This window comes from Strix aluco, chromosome 3, assembly GCF_031877795.1.
Source record: "Strix aluco isolate bStrAlu1 chromosome 3, bStrAlu1.hap1, whole genome shotgun sequence".
NCBI classification, from domain to species: Eukaryota; Metazoa; Chordata; class Aves; order Strigiformes; family Strigidae; genus Strix; species Strix aluco.
The window spans coordinates 82,165,215-82,184,387 of NC_133933.1; the positions used below are offsets into that span (position 1 = coordinate 82,165,215).

Consider the following 19,173-nt stretch of genomic DNA (forward strand, 5'->3'; position numbering starts at 1 on the left):
TTCTATAGCTTACTTAACTGTATTGGCCTAGATCAATTGTTCTTCCTCTTGTACAGCAGCGGTAACGACGATTGCTATAATGTTAGATTTTAGTAATTTTAGAGCATGTACTGAAGTGACAAGCAGACATTTTAATTACAGGGATTAAGAGGAGAACAGATGCAAGTGAGTCAAGTGCTAGGTAAAAATAAATGCATCGCCCCTTGTACCCTGAGGGTCATCATTCTTTGTGTCCAATGGATTGACATCAGGAGAAATTCAAAAGCAGAGGGAATCACACTGAAAAACACCTATACTGAACAGAAGGGTTTACATAGACTGGGAGAAAGTATATAGTATAGATAGTACTGTACAGTATAGATGAATACCTTTGTTCATCTTGTTTTCATTTCCCCAGAGCCATTTAGTCAGTGCTACTTAAAATACATTATTTTGTCCAGACACAGAATTACAAGGATGGATTCAAATGATTTTGTTTAACTTGGGATTTCTAACTCAAATTTTAAAACCATTTTCTTTATCATCCGAGTTGACTTTTATATATTGAGACTTGGTTCCCAGACAGACATTACTCTCCACCTGGTAGCGAGGCAGCGAGTAGGCACAGAGGGTGAGAAGCCCCTTAGAAAACCATTTCCTTGAGTGCTCTGGTCTTTAAAGTTGATCAGTAAACAGTAAGCCAGTGCCGAGTCTCTGGTGTGGAGTGCTCATGCTGTGCGGCACTGCTCAGGGAGTGGCTAGTGGCTTTCTCAGGAACTGGATCTTTCAGGCACTCTTCAAAGGGGACTCATAAATAGAAAGGTACAGAAACCCAGGTGGAAGTAACAAAGGCACCAGTGACTTCTGCAAAGTTTACTTCAGAGGAAATCTGCAGCCAGCCTTGATGGAGAATATATAGCTTCCCATCTAAGTGAAAAAGTGGAGACAGAAAAAGGTGTACAGATCTTCTCCCCTCAAACCCAGCATTACTAGCAGAAAGAACATTTAGTATTGTATCTATGTTTTGATTATGCATGTGAATAGCAGGCAGCAAAATACAAATAACACTTCATAAATTACATAGATTTAGTCCCCGAGAAATAAGCATTTTAACTGAGAAACACTTCCATTATTTATTTAAATACACATAAAATGTATACGTTGTATATGTTTGCCAGTTTCCTACTATACTATGACTTCAATCCCTGGGTTGTATCACTCCCTAGTAATTGTGAAATGATAAATGTATAGCTTTTCAATCTGTTTTTCACCTAACATACAAACCCCCTTTTTTTTTTTCAGCTGGACCCTACCAAATTGCATGATCTTCTGTGATTTTAAGGGATGCCGAGATGGAACACACTGGAAAAAAAATACATAGAAAATCTATAGATTTGTGGGGCAGGGAGCTTAATAGAGGGCATGTGAGTGAGCCTTTGTTCAGCATGGCTGTCATTTCCTCTTTGCTACATTTCAGTCTGGCCCAGACCATGAACTCCTTAGGCAAGGGACCATCTCCTTTGTTCCAGTTTTGAAATGTGTCTGGTTGGAGTTTTCCACTGCTACTAGAGTTCAATTAAATACAAATAATAAATAGTTAATGGGTTGCCAAGCTGCAGAGGTGGGGCTAATCAGCTGAGGCTTCATGGGGTGGTTAATGATGGATTAGGAATGAGGGAACTGATAAAGCTGAATATTTAAAGGCTAATATTGTACAGGATGATGGATGCTTTGTCAGCTTTGATTGCATATGACCAGAACTAACATTGTGCTTATCTTCCTTCTTCTTCTGTAGATTACTCAGCTCCAAAACATTGCTGTTTTGAGAGCCTCTGTCCAAATTCCCCTGAGTGGAGCACTGCCCGTCAGAGGAGATGGCCTAAGAGGTTTTCTTACAATTGAAATAGTGTTGGGAGGTGAAAAAACAGTGACTCTGCGAAGGAGGGGTGTTATCAGCCACACACTCGCCTGCTCCTGTTCCTATTCAGCTTGCTGAAATGGAAGGATTTCAATTGATTTTGTTTTCTTTGCAGTGCTGGCTGGCGAGCCAGTGAGAAGGGAGCTGTGTTCTGTGAGTGTGCGGCACAGGAGGGGCACGTCCCACTGCCCGCGCACCGCTGCTGAGAGCTACCGGGAGCTTTGGCTTTTCATCTGTGCCGTGCACCGATGAGCTACTGTGTCATTGTGTGCGTGGTAAAAAGGGTAACAGAAACCTACTCCTACAAAGGATCCCTATATATCACAGCTTTATTTATTTATTTATTTCTTAAATAAAATAAAAATAATTACACATATTATCATTTATTAACCAGCAACACGTTGTGTTCTGATATTGGTATCTCAGTAGGTATATTTAGGCTTAAAAATTAATACCTTTTAGTGCCAAATTCTGTCCAAGAGATGTGACTCCTACTGAAATCAACCGATGCTAAATGATGCTGTTTTTTCAGCGTCTAACTATAGGATCAATAAGGCCTTCGTCCTTCTCGGTAGCCTGTCAGCTAGTAGGAAGACAGGCAGCCTTGTAGACAAGACACAGACAACGAGGTCAAGAGAGTGGATTCTTTTCTCAGTTTGCCTTAGGGGTTTTGCAAAGCCTTGGACAAATCACACAACCTCTCTGTTAAACCTCCTGACTTCCAAAATGGAAATGATCATAACTGTCTACTTCCCCAGGATGTTATGGAGTAAATCAATTCTCTGTATGTGGCGGGGGTGAAGAACAACTACCTCGATGATTTGGAAGGAACAGATGTATTTCTTCAGCTTTCATTTTTGTAAACAGCTTTAAAATGCACCTAAGCTTTCATATATTAAAAAATTAAGCAGCATCTAGAAGATTAGGTTATATAGGCATGGTATAGTTAGTGTAATATATTAACATTGCTAGTCTCATTCTCCTATGGCCATCTTTTATTTTGGATAAGAACAGAGTAACTATGAAAGAATGCAATGTTCCCAATCAAATGAGAGTGCTTTGCAATTGTTTTACTTTAGATAGTAGTCGGGAAAATATTTCCACATTTCATTTGTTAGAAAAGATATCCAGAGCTGGCATTAGTGGTGGCTTTGATGTATTCTCTGGTATATTAGTCCAGAGCATACTGATGTAAACAGAAGTGTCTCTTCACCTTTCATCTTTGTTCTTCAACTTTGATACTGGCCCCCTGCAGTGGCTTCTTTCTCCTCCTGGGGAGGCTTAACAAAGTCAATTGATAGAGAAAAAAAGAGCTTCATTTTTCTTCTCTACTTAAGACTCTAAAGAAATAGACACATCCATTGTACAGTTACTGAAGCTCTTGAAATACTGTGGGTTTTTCTCTTGAATCCTGAGGGGAAATGAGCCAAGAAGGGGGAAAAAAAGAAAGCATGTGGTTTTGTCCACAACTTAAAATATGGTAAGTACATCATACTTTCACATCTGATGGTTTTTTGGAGAGAAAAGCTGAGAGACTCTAACTTACAGGCAGCACAAGCAGCAATGCCTATGGTCCATCATTACCCATCCTAAGACCCTGGATTTTGATGCCTGTAACTGTCAAATATTAACTAATTTGTAATGATTCTTTCTGTGATTGGTGTGTCAGCCTGAAGCTGATTTTTAAAATAGTTCAGTCGGTTTGCAAAATGAGGTTGGCAAAAAATACATTTTGCTTGTGTTGAAAAATATTGTTGGACTGCATGACTGAGAAACTCTCCTATCTCCATGCTCTAAAACTGAAATTTGGCAGAGGATTTGCTAAGGATTTGATGGGTGAGGAATATCTCAGACTGTTTCCATTAAAAAAATGTAAATACAGACCTCTGGTCAGAATGGTCTTTCCACATTCCACTGTCTGAAAAGTCAGGGATATCTGCTGTAGGTTTACTGGGGATGGGCAACTTTCAGGCAATGGCTTTTCCTAGCAACAGAAACCTTTGCGGAGGTGAGCACAGGAACTGAGAGGGTTCTGCTGTTGCTCCCTACAGTCCCACCCATAAATGTGTATGAAAAGAGTCATCCACGATTAGGATGCAGTATGCGCAGACAAGAGAGTGATTGGAACTTAATGAGAAAAAGATGAGGAGCCTGTGACAGGAATTAAAGAACAGTAGCCAGTAGGGTGTGTGGGACTGAAGCAAAGAAGTGAGGAGGTTGGGAGAAAGAAACCATAAATATGGACCAGGAGTCAAAAATGGACTACTAAAGTAAGACTGGTACATTGTTAAGTGAAGGGAAAGGAATGAAGGTGTTGGACTGAGAGTGAAAGACAGGTCCTTGGGTATTACAGTATAATCTTTTCAAAGAGTCTCTGTGGTCAGAAAAAAAGCTGTGAAACTCACTGACAAAACGTATGCTTCATTTCTCCAGCAATTGCTGCATTTGAAGAACATCAACCTACTGCTGGTGAATCCTGAGGAAGCTCTAGAAGCACTGTATGGTGTTGTGGATATTAAGGGTCTTGCCCCAGTCCTAAACCATTTGGACCCAGGAGAATTCTACATAAGGGGGCAGAGGTGTTCAGTTTCTTAGACTGTAACACAAAGAACAGTGACTTTGAAAAGCTAAAGTCTCACACATTAGGAGGTGGTAGGTTTACTGCCCATAGAACCCTAATTCTCCTCAGTTTGTATGTATCATTTTAAGCAGACTTTAATTGCATAATCATGTTAGTTTTTCACAGAACGCTTACCACATTAAGTGCAAGAATGGGTATGGCTCAGGAAATGAATCAAGGAACTTGTCACCATTACAGGATGAGGTGCCTTGGTAGCTCCTCTTAAGTGCATCCCTCCGGCAATTTTCATTAACTTAGTCTTTCTGCACAGAAACATGCCACTGCATTCTGTCATTTTTAGACTATGTTTATGAGCTGAAACTCCCTATTTAGCAACAGTTTGTTCTGTGACACTAGCTAACTAAACTGACTCAATGGCAGCTCCTTCAAAGCGAAGCTTTTTTCTCTCGGAGATAGGCAGCACAGAAAGCAAAGATTTGACACCAGAACCGTAATTCTCCTGTCATCTCTCCAGTTCTTGCAGGTTCTCTTCATTCTAGTTTTTCCCCTCTCCAGTCTGGGAGAGGCCACTTCTGAGATGCCACAGGCATGTCCAGCCATTGTTGACTCCGCAGTAAAACCCCCTTCCTTAGGACAGTAACTTTTACAGTTTTGGTGAGCATTTTGAGTCACCTCAGGCATAAGAACAATAAACACCTTGTCATTGTCACTGAAAAGAGGTAATGGCATTCCTTTTTAGCAGCTTCGCCCTTGTAACTTCAGGAGTTATTTGTACTTTCCTGGACTGCACTTCATCTTTCTTCATGATAGAATTATTTTCTATTTGCACTTTCTTTTACAGTATCCTTCAAGGTAACTATTTTTAATCACGTAGATTAATGCAAACAAAATTAAGTGACCTGTATCTTGTATTTGTAAAAATAAGAAATGCAACACTCTCATTTTTCATGTGAATGTAGTCAATGGGACAGTTTTCTTATCATGTCTCCCTGATTTGTTGCAACAAAGCCTGGAAGTTATAGAAGGAATGGATGTAAGTGATTGTAAAGACAGAATATATCATATTCGTGCTGAAGCATTTGGAATTGAGGAAGTAATTTAAATCAAATTTCTGAAGATGGCCAGTGAATTTTCCTCCTCTGGGGTAAAGAAAATCCATTCTCTGAATTCACAAAAGCTTTGGGTGCAGGTAGCTGCAAAGAGGCGTCAGTGATGGCTGTGCTCAAGAATAAACAGAAGACTTCATGATATAGAGTAGACCACACTGTAGAATTGCAGGACCCGTAAGTTTTCAGCTGGGCACTCAAAATTAGTTGTCACATTTGACATTAACTGGTTGGTTGAATGTACCTCTTCAGCTCACAAGGAGGCTGGTTGTGAACCCATGAGCTGTGTCACAGCAGAGCACTGTAGGACAAACCTACAAGGAAAGGTAAATGCAGTAAATAAGGCCTGCTGGTGCCACATCCCAAACAGCTATGGGAAAACAAAAAAAATGCCCATACACTGCAATTATAAAAGTAGAAAACATGACTGTGTAGCTAAAGACTACACGTTGAACACTTCATGTGGGAAACTTGAATCCTCTTCCCCATTGGTCTCTGTATGCAACACCGGGAGCAGACAGAGCACATCCCTGTCTATGGGGCACCGCCAGCCAGCCGAGCCCCGGCCCAGGGCGGGGAGCGCTCCCCCTCCCGCCGGGCCCTCTGACACGGCCGGGCTGGCGAGCCTGGCCCACACATGCCGCTCTGGGAGGCGACAAGCACAGAGTGGGGCAAAGAGGCGGCAGTCCTTTCCCCAGCGCAAGGGCTAAGGGTGAGAAAAAAGGGGAGACAAACCCTGTAGCACCAGAGTCCTTTCCCCAGGAACCGACCTCCCTCATCCAGACCCCCCCATCTCCGACGCCGCCGCCACGGCCGTCAGGCGAGGAAGCCGGCGGGGGAGGGGGAAGGAAGAGCCTGGCCGCCCTCGTTTTACGGCCCGGCGTGTTTTGCGACGTCCAAGATGGCTGCCTCCAGAGCACAATGAGCCCGCTCTGGCCACAGCCGTGCCGCCGGGGGGGACGTGGGCAGGTAGCGCGGCCGCCGCGGGGTCCCGCCGCTCGGGGCTGAGCCGACCGCTGACGGCGCGGTTCTCCTGCCGCAGCGAGCGAGAGGGGGACTCGTCCGCGGTCGCTTGATCTGCGGGGCCCCGCTGGGGCGAGTAACGGGAGAGAGGAGCCGGCGGCGGGGCGGAGAGAGGGGGGAAAGAATGTGGGGCGCCTTGCTGCGGCGCGGGGGCCGCGGCGCCGGCGGCCTCCGGGGTCTGGCATCGGGCGGCCCACCCTGGAGCCAGGTGGTGTCGGAGGCCGAGAAGATCGTGGGGTACCCGACGTCCTTCATGAGCCTGCGGTGCCTGCTGAGCGACGAGCTCAGCAACATTGCCATGCAGGTCCGCAAGCTGGTGGGCACCAAGCACCCGCTGCTCGACACCGCCCGGTAAGCACCCGGCCCACCGGGGAGAAGCTGCCCACCGCCCCGCCGGCTGCGGGGGCCGGGAGTGCTGGGGCCTCGGCCCCGGCCTGGGCGGTGGAAGGCGCCGGCAGCCCTCGGGAGGCTTGTCAAAACTTGTGGGAAGTTTTGGGCTTCGTTAGTTGAGGTCGGCCGTCGGCATCGCTTCACGGGCCCTCACGGCCTTTGGCCGTGGCAGGTGTGGGCCCGAGAGCGACCCTGGAGGTGCTGTAACCGGTGTGTCCCTGGGGTCACCCTGCCTTGAGCCATGAGGTTTTGCGTGGGCAGTTAGCTCTCCGCTCCGGGAGCTTCGTTTCCTTGCTGCAACAGGTTTTCCCTTCAGTTATTCTCTGTTATTTGGAAGTTGCTTCGCTGTCATGCCACGTGCGATAAATGAGTTTCCCTATGCAATGTGCAAAAAAAATCCCTTGATAATGGAGGAAGTATGGCTGTCTCACTAATGGTTACATGTTTTTTCAGTATTAAGAACTATGTTGCGAGGAAACCAGTGGAAAAAACAGAGGATCTAATCAACTTAAAAGCTCAGAATGACACTGCTCAGAACTATTTATTTTGTTACTAAGAGCTTTAGAAAATATTGTGTGTTTTGGAATATCCAGCTGGGAGCTGGTAAGTTTTGTATATTGTTGAGATTTTTAGGGTTGCTAAACTGATTATCCACCCTTTCATTTTTAAGGCAAACTGATGGAAAACTTGCATTCCCGCCAATAAGCAGAAGTTGGGATTGTTGGTCAGTCTTCTCTTTGATTGTAAAAGAACAACTGAAGGGCAGCAGTTTTTTAAACAATAAAATGCCAGAGGCTTAACAAAACTTAAAAAAAATATGCAATTTTCCAAGGGAATTGTGTTGTGGGTTTGGTTTTTTTTTGGTGGGGTGGTGGTTTTTGATAGAATTGTTTGCTATAACTGCAAATACAGTAATGTTAATAGAACCCAAGTTTAATATGTACAGTATTTTTGAACAGTTGTAAAACAAAAATTAGCATTTTTTCCAAAACAAATGTTCTGCTTTTCTTTTAAAGAATAAAAATTGTGGTTGTGTAGTGGTCCTTGGCAACTCCATAATTATGGTGTAATGATATAAAAACAAGATTTGTTTTTCAGGTGCTCTCTCTAAATCTGGTTGTCTTGAGTGAACAAAAGGAGTACAGAGGACAAACATAGCTTTCTAAAGAAACATTATTTTTGGGGCGGAGGATTGTCTTTAAGTAGACTTTTCTGGAAGAAACAAATCAACTTGTTAATAAAAATGGAAAATACCTGACTTTAGAAAATGCCAGTGGAGAGGGTTTTGTTGAATTGTTTATAAATGCAGGTTGTGATACTATGATAAGCTTAGGAAAGATTTTTGGTTTTTAAGAGGAAGGACAAGAAGAAAATGTTTTTCTGCTTTTGAGTCTATCTTTAAGGCTTCTTGAGGGAATGCAGGGAACAGGAGGACCGAAGCACAGTGGTTTTGGGCCCTTAAGTTTCCACTGCAGTCGTGGAAGTATCATAGATACCCACAGTGCTAAAGTGGGACTTCAATGTTAGCTTTAGAGAGTCTGTTAAATGTGTAGTAGTTGCTAGTTTATTTGTGAATTAATTTTAAATACAGTATTTTGGGGTGTGGTTGGAGGTTTCATGGTGGAGCTGTGATGGCAGGGGGGTTATTTTGTTGTCTTAAATGGGTTGTTTTGGGCTTAATTCTGTAAGCCTGTGTCTTGTGGAACACCAGTAGGACTATAATCATGCGCAGGGTCAGCAGGATTGAATCAATTAATTTTTAAATTCATATATGTTTCAGAGTACACTACTAACCTGGTGTGTCATGCTGGAAACAAAAGTCAGTATTTACTACCCTAAAACCAAAACCGTGTGCCCTTATTTTGGATGTTCTTATTTGGCTTCACTAGTATTTCCAAAGGCTTAGTTGCAGATGCATTTCCAATGGCCTTGACCTTTGTGTTATAAGAAGAGTTAATTTCCTGCTCACAAGTTTTAGTACACCTGTAGCAATGCACAAATTGTACCTCACCTTGTTTTATGGTATGATTTTGCAATAAGGTGAATTTTGACCTTGTTCTTTGTTAATAATATCTTTCTGAAATTTGACTGTTGTATGTTTGACTGTAAATGTGATTGATTTTAGTTGTGGGTCTGAGATCTATGCTCTGACTTACCATAGCAGTTTGGGAAACAGGTCTTGATTTTTCAATACTAGATAGAGATTTTGAACCTCTGGCTCTCTTATGAAGTAACATGGGTTTCCTGTTGTGTGTTCAGGCAAATGTTTTAAAGCATGAGTATCTAAAATATGCTCTTTGGTGATTTTTTTTTTAAAAAAACTTCAGTGATTGATATGTTCTGCAACTCTAATTTCAGACTGAGTGCATAAATACTGTATATGTCTATTAAGTACTCCAACACTTAAGGAGATTTTTTTCTATTTGTGGGAACATCTGAAAAATCTGTGCAGTAAAATTGATTAATTGCACATGCTGTTTCTCAAGTTTCTACTCATTTATTTTTGAGGTTATAAGTGGTGACAATCAAATTATGATTGCTTGCTGTCACCTTTAAGTGATTTTCTTTTTTTTTAACCTTTGACTGGTGGCATTTTGTCATCAGTGTTTGTGTCTACCCTCCCTTCCTGTCTAAATGTTTTGCTAGCCCTTCAAGTCTTCTTTAGGCCATGTGGGGTTTCTTAAACTGGTAGAAAACCCTCTGCTTTATCTGTGTGGAATAGGTTCTGAGCTGAGACAGCAGAAGACATAATTGCCACCACACTGAAAGCCTTTAGTATAGCAGGAGTACTGATGAGCATTTTTAACCTTTTGCCGAGCTTTGGGTCACTAGGCTGTTGCAACACATAGCCTATGCTGAGAGCCTTAAAGAAGGCAGCTTAAAGATAACCGTCCATGTGAGACAGGACATGTGGAGGAACAGCTGTTGGGGCAGTATACGTTTCTCTGATGATCCCATCCGTTTCTTCCTCTCATTTGGATGCGGTGGTGGCAGCTCCTGGGTGTAAGTGCCTGCCATGAATCAGGACTGCAGCAGGTGTGGGATGATGTGCAACCCTGATACCTCCTACCAAGCCTGTGCCTGGCCAGCAGCTTTAAATCTGTGAGCTATTGCTGACTCTGCTCTTGGGAGGGCAGAGATGGGTAACTGAGCCCTACAGTGAGCCATATGGGAGTTCTGTAATCTGTGTGGTAATCTTTTTAAATTTTTTTTTTTTTTAGTTTTAAGTTTTTGGTTTCTTAAAAGTCAGCCACGTGAAGTGAACATCCTTAGTACTGGCTTTGCCAGATTTGTTAGAAAGAGTGAAATGTGAGGGGAAGGTTACATTTCATTTTAAAAAGGCTAATGTCTAGTGGTTAACAGATCATTGGAAGCTAGGGTATCTGGATTATATTCACAGCTGTGCTTTTGGCTCTCTTACTAGGGCAAGTCACTTAATTTTTCATACTTGTGTTTACTTATCTGTAAAATGAATAATGTAGCATCTGTTTTCTGGAGGTGTTACACTTCATTCATTGCAGCCTGTATCGATCACTGTGATCTCTAAGCAGAAAATGGTGCATAAGCAATATTAATAAAGAATACTTTAAAAAATGCTATCATTAAAATATTCACCTCTAATGGATACTCTGGAAACAAAATTGTAATCTGACTACTTCTGGATCTTTCTGTTTGTAGTCCTCTGAGTCACTGTATGGTTCTCCAGAGCTTTCAATTTTCTTTCCCTATAATGAAGTGTTTTCAGCAGCTGCTCAAAACTAACATTTAAATTCTTTTGCTTTTCAGACTTTGTTGGACTAAAGGAAAACTTTTTCAATGCATGAACGTATGACCTCCTTTCAGTTGGGCAGCAAACAAATCTCCAGTCTTTCTTTTTCCCCCTCCTTTCTAGGCTAGCACACATCCTTCTTAATATAGGAAAGAATCTGTAATTGGCACAACGATCTACTTTTCTCAGATACATAGTGTGAATAACATTTTCTTGATTATTTAATCTCCCTTGAGAAGGGTATAGCTTGCTGCAGATTGTAAACAGTAAATGTTATGGCCAATGCATCACTTTTATAATATCACTAAATGAAATGGAACACTTCATACACGTAAAATTATTATGGGATACCATTTAGCTCTAGCCATTCTGTCATTAGCATGTGGGAGGAATCATTATATTTTAGTTCTGTCAGAATTGTTTGTTGGTGATAAAAGCTTAAGTAGACTTAGTTATGATTTTCTGGGATTATTACAGAAATAAAAAGCCTCAATAGACCAGGTTTTGTTCTGTTGCAGCCCGCTCTGTGTAGATCTCTAGCCATTTTAAGCACAGAACATAAAAAGCAATCCAGAGTAGCTTCAAGATTGCATGCTTTTCAGTCAAAGTGTTTGAAAGCATTGGTTTCATGATAGTTCTGTTTCTCTGTCAGCTTGAAATGGCTTAGTTCAGTAACATCTTGTAACTTCAGGTGCAGCATGTATTTGCCCTCCTACGCGAGTGACTGATTTCAGTGTAGACCTAGGGATTTGTTCCAACCTTGTGTTGATGGAATTGTTATTATGAGTTTATAGTTTGACTTAACAGAATGGTTACCTTAAAACTATCCTTTTTTAAAACTGTAGGTGCTGTGATTGACTACCAGTAGCTTTTTAGGAACTTGTTTCAAATATTTTTTTTTTTTTTCTGGGCTAGAAAAATGAAAGTGTCTATTTACTTGGCAGGGGCTAATGAGGTAGCTTTCTCTGAAAACAGCCAGCAAGCTGGATACTCAAAAGTGATAAGCAGAGGGTCTCGTCAACTTATAGCTTCTAGAACTAAAACTTACTACAGTCTTTTAGGTTTTACTGAATTTTTCAATCTGTAACAGACCTTGGGGGCATAAAATCCCTCTCCTGCTGTTGCTAGATCAGAAGTTAAAACACATTTGCATTCACTAAATTTTATTATTTTTTCAGCCTGCTGTAACACTTTGTAAAAAGTATTTTTGTGGTAGAGAGATGTGATTTTTATAATTGTGGTCAGAATGCCTGTGAGGTAGCAGTGGTGTCATTTCCCATGTATACTGCAGAGATCTGTTGGACTTCCTGGAAGCACTGGCCACCAAAGCTGGCATGCAGGGCACCTCTGCAGAAAGTCTTAGCAGTGATGTCAAAAACGCAGAAATGCTTTTCGTGCTTGGTATGTTTGATACTATTTCCAAAATTACTGAAATAATGGTGGTTATAGGAAGTTTGCCTTTGTCTGGAAAGACTATTTCCCAAAGCATTCTGTATAGCTGACAGAAACAAAGGTGCTCTCAGGAGAGCTCCAGTTAAAGCACTGGAGTTAAATTCTTGCTTTGACTCACCCCATCAAGAAACTTCTCTCTTTCAAGAAAGGCTGATCTCTCTTAGCGAAGTTTGGTAGACTTGAGTAGTAACTTCAAAAACCTTCATCATGTTACATCTCTTATAAATGTTGGTACTGCCTAAGGGTTTCTGTTACTATACTTACCATCAAGTAAACCATTCTTAGACACCAAACATCGGTTTCTTGTGTATTTTGGCTGAATGAACGCACAAAGAGCTATTGTGGAAAAGTTAGCTTTGGAAGGTAAAAAGACACAGAAAAAATTAAGCTGTTGTAGGTTCATATATGGACTGAAACTTCCTTCTATATTTGATTCCTTCCATGTTCTTCCTGGTACCTGTGCCCTTCACTATGATTTTCACTCAGCCACCACTTAACATTGTCTTGTACAGTTAAGGGGAAGAGGGAATCCATTTTTGTAAGTCACACTCATCCTTTACACTGTAGTAAGGTGGAATGGGATGAATAGATGTGTGCTGTTTGTTCTTTTTCCCAAATCTTGTTTTTTGTTTGTCTTCCTGCATGTTTCACTAGTGTGTTTTTTCTTAGTTTTCTCCACCAGCAATATTACATTTATATACTTAAATGCTCATATCCATCAGTTATTAGTGCTCTTCTGAAGAGCTGTCAGTAGACTCCAGAAGATGAGAGTTGCATCAGAATTCGTACACTTGAGCTTGAAGTTCATGTTTAAGGGGCCTTAACTTTTTTTTTTGTAAAACATTACATTTTTGTTAGGTTTGGCAGTGAGTATCTCATTCTTGAAGGTAAAGCATATTAGCCAGTTGTATGTGTATGTATTTATATATTAAAAAAACAGCTGGGAACATAAGCTAAAAAATCTGATGTACATACAGTAGTGTTTTGAGTGATATAAGTTGACAGTCTTAAGTTGTATTGGCCGCCTTGTTTGCTACCTCTGTAGTGGGCAGACTGTAGTGTAGTGAAAGAATAAAAAAAGTGTTTACTCAGGTTTGGTGCTTTTATTCTCAAAGATTAATTCCTTTTTGTTTTTTTCTTCACTACTAGTAAACCCTAGCTCAAGAAGTAAGGGCAGTCATTGCCGTGATCATGGGTTTACTACAAATGTTGGGAGACACTGAACTGATGAGTAAACAGCTAGTTTTCAGCTGTAGTAGTGCTGGGTTCTTGTTTTGTCATTCACTGATTGTGTGGAAGTATAGATGTGCAAAAGCTAGGCTGCAAATTTAATTCTCTTGCATTTGATAATTGTTTTTTTGCAATGATTCTCATTTAAATATTTTCGTTGAATCCAGGTTTCTGTGCTTATGAGGAATGTATTATTTCAGGATATAGGGGTGGTCTTAGTAAATGAAGTGTATTCAGTGGGCAATGATGCTGTTTGGGATTTTGTGATAGAATTATTTACAATGAAAACTGTTATGCTGTCCTGATATTGATAATATCTAGTATTTTTATAGGGCATATGAAGATTTCAGCAGAATTTCATGTACAACTCATTCTGATTAAATGAAAGACCTTGGGATTTCTTAAATTTGGGTTTCAAGCATGTGAAAAAGAAACTGAATGTATAATGAACAGACGCAAGTGCCAGCCAGTCCTGAAAGCATGTAGTATACTACACCTAGAGAAAACTTGGTTTTACTTCAGGCACATAGTATTTTAAGCATCTTTTTAAAATAAAGGTAATTTTTAAAGTTCACATCTGTTCTTTCCTGCTTTCAAGTACAATTGATTCATAATGCGTGTGAATATTGAATACTAAGTTTAATGTACTGGTGAATGACTGTTATGTCAATGTTTGCTCTACATAGGAAAAGAGTACTGAATAAGTGGAAATAGTTTCGAAATAATTGTTTCTGTGACCCAGAAGAGGGTTACCAAATATGCCTTTATATAAAGTGCAAATGAGAACCAATGTCAAACAGTAATCAAAATTCATATTTGGGTCACTGGAAACAGTTTTCACCCAGTGAATCTTCCATTTAGATATGATAAGTTAACTTCTTTGCCTTACAAGAATAGGGGGAAAAGTACTTTTCCTAGGGCTTTTACTCATTCTGAGGCCTATATTTTGTAGCTTGCAAAAAGCGTTCTCCCCTGCTCGAGGTATTTCCCCCCTCTGCTGCCTTTTTTGTTGGTGCTGCCTCCTGGTTGCCTTCTCTCCTTGTTCTGGAGGCCCTGGCAGTGGCAGGAGACCCCGTTAAGGAGTCACCATGAGCGTTTTCGGAACTCCTCCAAAAACCATGGGTAACACTGTATCCTCTACAGCACTTTGTAAATCTATTCAGAAAAATACAAAGTTCACAAAGGACAAACCTAAGCTCGGGAATTAGATGTTTCTGTACTTATACTATTGCTTTCTCCTAGGGGTGGCAGACCATTGTCTTAAATTATTAATATCTTTCCTTTACCCCACATCTGAGTGTCTTAGTTTCCCTCAGGGTAGGCAGACTGTCTGCAGTGCTTGCCCTAAAGGAACTACTGCTAGAGACAAACCTGACAGACTATAAAGGAAGACCGTGAATTTAAAACCCGGTTCTATTACAAAAATTAAGTTTAAAATCTGTAGCAGCTGCTTTGCTGTCCTTGAATTGTCCCTGCCAATTCTCTAGCATTGACAATCACTTTAGCTTAATTTTTTTTCTTCTCTCTTGCTGTGTGAAAGAATCATTTAAGGAAAGAAAAACTGATCGTATAGGAAAACTGGTGAGACTCATTATATATGAGCTTTTATCAAACACATGCTGTGAACTAGGTAGATTTTACTTAAAATGACAGATAGGGCTTAGAAATTTGCCTCAATACCTTACTGAACTGAGAAACTCTAGGGCCTGTTCAGCCTGCTGGAGGTTCTTCAGGTGAACCACAGTCATCTTTTCTTCAATCCTCAGCTATTCCTAAAGAAGCATCAGGGGCTCCAGCTTTTGCATTCGTCTTTCTTGTTTCTTTTCCACTTAGATTAAAAGTAATAGTTGTTCCCATTTTGCCTTCTCATTCTTCCAGTTCCTTTCTTCAAAACAGCATTAGCTAGTTCTTCTCCATGGCTGCTCTTCCATTTTGGGGAAGAACAAAGAAAGGCCTACAGGTGATCCTCTGTGTCTTAATAGAATGAAAGTGTATAGTAAACATCATTTGTTTTGTTCCTCTTTTCTTCTTCCCAGCTAGGGAAAGAAGTCATACCTAGGAACTACTGATTCAGCTTTATTTTTCTAGTTAAAAAACATGAACAAGCAAACCTCATAGCCTTCATCCCCAATTTGTTTCAAAAAGTACTCCCTTTAGCAGGAGCTTTCTTTGAGATCAAGTAGAAATTATTTTTTATTATTTGTCACTGAAACAGTCCTATAAACATGAATTGATTGTCTTGATAGCTGCTACTAAGTATGCTCAAAATTAAATCATTTTCTAGAATTTGAACTCTTTTAAAAAAAAAATCATTTCTCCTAACTACTCCTTTTTTTTTTTTTTTTTTCCCCCTAGTTCTTCAAACTCATGGTGCAAACTTGCTGGAATGAGAGCTATCTCTTTCATTAACTGCCTGTTCAACACACCCCACCCCACAAAATAATTGTAATCAAATGGTTAATAAGTCTATATGTTATCACTGATCCTTGAAATAGCTTACATATTGCACCTTAAAAAAAAAAAAAAAATTCTGTATTTCAGTCACAAAGTAGGTTTGGGTCTGTAGCAGGATGCACTTGTGTAGACCCATCCTGCAAATGCATAGTCCTGATTAAGGCAATTTGAGGGTAATGGTCCATGCCAACACGCTTTGTGTCTGGTTGTCATCTGAATGATTAGCCAGTAGCAGAAGCACCATAATTACTTGATTTGGTAAGACTGCTTTTAATCAAACTTAACAGAAATTTCAAGTTGTTAAGAGCTAAACAGAATACTTCTTAGGCAAATACACAAGGCATGATCACAAGTGGAAAAGCATATCTTTTGTATGTTTGAAAAATGATTATGCTAGTATATATGTTTGTTAGTGATTCTTTTTTACCCCAAAATGCATTGTGTTCATGTTAAATTAGTGTTGAACTTTGAGACTAAATATGAGAGAGCCACCATGTTTTCATATTATGAAAATTAATATAACTTCATAGGCTAGAAAATGTAGGTTTCTATGATATATCAGTGCAGCCTGTGTGCATGTTTGTTATACAGGGCAAAGCTTTTATCCCGGTAACCTTCCTGTCTCTGATTCCCAACTGCTTTTCATTTAATGTGGTTTGTGAAGATGAAGGTATGCTGTGCGCATATTTTAAAAGGATTTCAGTGATGTTAATACTACATTATGAAGTTCATATTTGGATTGTTCTCTTAGAAGTCAACTTCTGAATGTGAATCTGTCTGGTATGACATATTTCAGTAATTAAAAAATAATCTACAGGAAAAACATGCCTTCCCCAAACCTGTGTTGCCTTGTGGAGGTGAAGCTGAAGTGTAAAGGGATGAGAGATCAATTCATCATCTGTTCTTGATCCCTGGTTGTTAAAGCCAGAAATACTGGGGAGAGCGTATACTCCATGTCTTACTGTCCACAGGAAGAATTTGTCACTTTCTGATTAGTTGTAAGTTTAGATAGTATGGGAGTCACTGACAGGCTCTGCAAGAAATCAGATGTCATCTATCAGTAGGAGTAATAATGTGAAAAGACCATTTTCAGAAATAAGTCTCAGAAGACTCGAGGAAGCTGGAAGTATGGAGACCTTTAGGGTAATTGTGGGGGAAGCCCTTCTTCCAGTACATGTTTATTCAAGGAATGGAAGGCATTAAAGGAGTTTCTACTGTTAGAATTTACAGTCTATTTTATGTGTCTTTTGTCCATAATATAACTTCATAAAACTGAAACAAATAGTCTTGCCAGTTGGAAAGTAGGAAATGAATCCATGTAATGACTGTAATGTGTCATAGCAACCGAGTTTTAAAATAGTCAAATTCCAAAATAATGTTATAAAAATGACATCAGAGGAAAAAAGAGCATTATGTGTTATGTTATAGCAACAGAAACATAGGCTTGTTTGTTTGTTTGTGAATCACTTGGGATCATGTTGCTGTCTGTGGATTTTTTGGTGGGGAGGGAGGCTGGAGTGTATGTCATAACACATAGTGCATGTTTGCGAGGGTGTGTGGGGTTATATTTTTTGGCCATTCTTGTTGCTGTGACACTTTGAAAGAGCTGGAGTTAGGTTTTCCTGTTTTGAATTGATTTTCAAATAAAATACTAACTGAATATTCACTTTCTCATTTGCTTTTCTACTTTTAAGACTGTAGGAGTTCCCTTGAATCCTTTGGGTCTATTACCAGGGCTTGTCAGAAAATTACTAAGCTTTAGTAGAAAAATGTTATTAATGAAACTTTAAGAAGCATTTATTTTTTTTTTTTTTTAATTAACGTGAGCATAAGGTTATTGGCAGATGCCAGCCTGCAATGTGAAGTTTTTGCACTTCCCAGAGCAATGGTGAGGTTCGCAGCGGGTGTACACCTGTCCCTCTGCTACCCTGCGCTCGCACAGGGCTCCGAGCCGGGAGGAGCTGCCTGGGTGGCGAGGCAGGCTTGCTCTCTGTGTTCTCTGTGTTTTTACCCGAGTGCCACCTGAGACTATGGAGATCTGTTGTAAAGAATCAGCTTGTGACCACAGTGTGTGTCTAATAGCTGTGTGAGTGTAAATGGTTGGCAGCGTAGCTCTGTGTCAAAGTGTGGACCTAGAAATGGGATGGGTTGTATCTTGCTGTACTCGCACAGATATTCTGCTTTGTAAGATGAGCATATGAAGTTAGCTCCTTTGAATATGTTTTCATTTGAGGGCTTTGATTTCTGATTTTGACAGGCCTCATCCTCAGTCCACAACATTCTTTCAGATATGCCATCTTCCTAATAGTTAATTTATCAAAAAAACTGTCTTGGATAACTGCTAAGAATTAAACATGCATTGCAACCAGAAGTTGAGGTGTCTTCACAACTAGAATTGTTCCCCTCTCTCTCTTCTTCTTTTGTAATTGCTAGGTGACTTACTTGCTAGAAATATCAAGTCTGGATTAATATATGGTCCCTGGGTGGTACCACTGTTTCAGATTACCTTGGTGTGTATGTAGATATTAAATATTGAAAGCTGTTTTCATGTTCTCATGTGGTGAAGCTCTGTGTAAACAAGTCTTATTTACTGAGCAGTTTGGGAAGCATGTACACAGTGGTATGCCTTAGGAAATCTGCCATTTAAGCCTTTGTCCTGATTTTCTCTGGCTATGATAAATGGAGTGGTAGACAAGGCACCATAATAGTGAGTGTTACTGAGAGGAAGAAGCATTGTCCTGAGAACGTGAAGAAAATCTGTTTAAGCTCACAAATAGCTTAAATGCTTACCAACTGCTGTCACTAGACCTCATGAAATGTTTTTCAATCGGTTTTTCAAAGGAATTCGAAGACAAAAGTCTCTGATGTTGTACGAAGTAGTATTTTAATGCTTTAAAGATTTGTACTCCATGTGTTAAATCAGGAGACAAACAAATATAAGCCCTTCTTCTGAATATAATTATTAGGAAAGCAAGAAAATACATTGAAGAAGAATGAAGACAAATTAATACTTTAAATCTAGATGGAATGAATGTTGCCATGCTGTAGAATGTAACGCAAACATATGAAACCTGTGAACAGTGTTGCTAATTACTGAGAGTGTAGTTGTACACTTCACATTTAAAAAACCCAACCAACTAAAAAAAACTACTTTAGGAAGTGATGGTGTGCAAGTTTAATTTTTCTGCCTCCAAACATGTACTGTTAAAGACAGTAGATGCTCAATCCTTATATATGTTTAACCCTTGCAGTCTTATGAGTAATTTAGAGA

General features: G+C 40.1%; 1 protein-coding gene across 3 annotated transcripts in view; it reads left to right on the plus strand.

The window, feature by feature from the left end:
• Nucleotides 1-6,486: 6,486 nt before the first annotated feature.
• The window catches only part of PDSS2 (decaprenyl diphosphate synthase subunit 2), a 125,855-nt gene continuing 113,168 nt past the window's right edge, over nucleotides 6,487-19,173 (plus strand). For all 3 annotated transcript variants that reach the window (XM_074819398.1, XM_074819399.1, XM_074819400.1), the window contains exon 1: nucleotides 6,487-6,958. In XM_074819398.1, coding sequence (XP_074675499.1) covers nucleotides 6,732-6,958 — 227 coding nt within the window. In that variant the 5' untranslated portion in view covers nucleotides 6,487-6,731. The remainder of the gene's footprint in view (nucleotides 6,959-19,173) is intronic.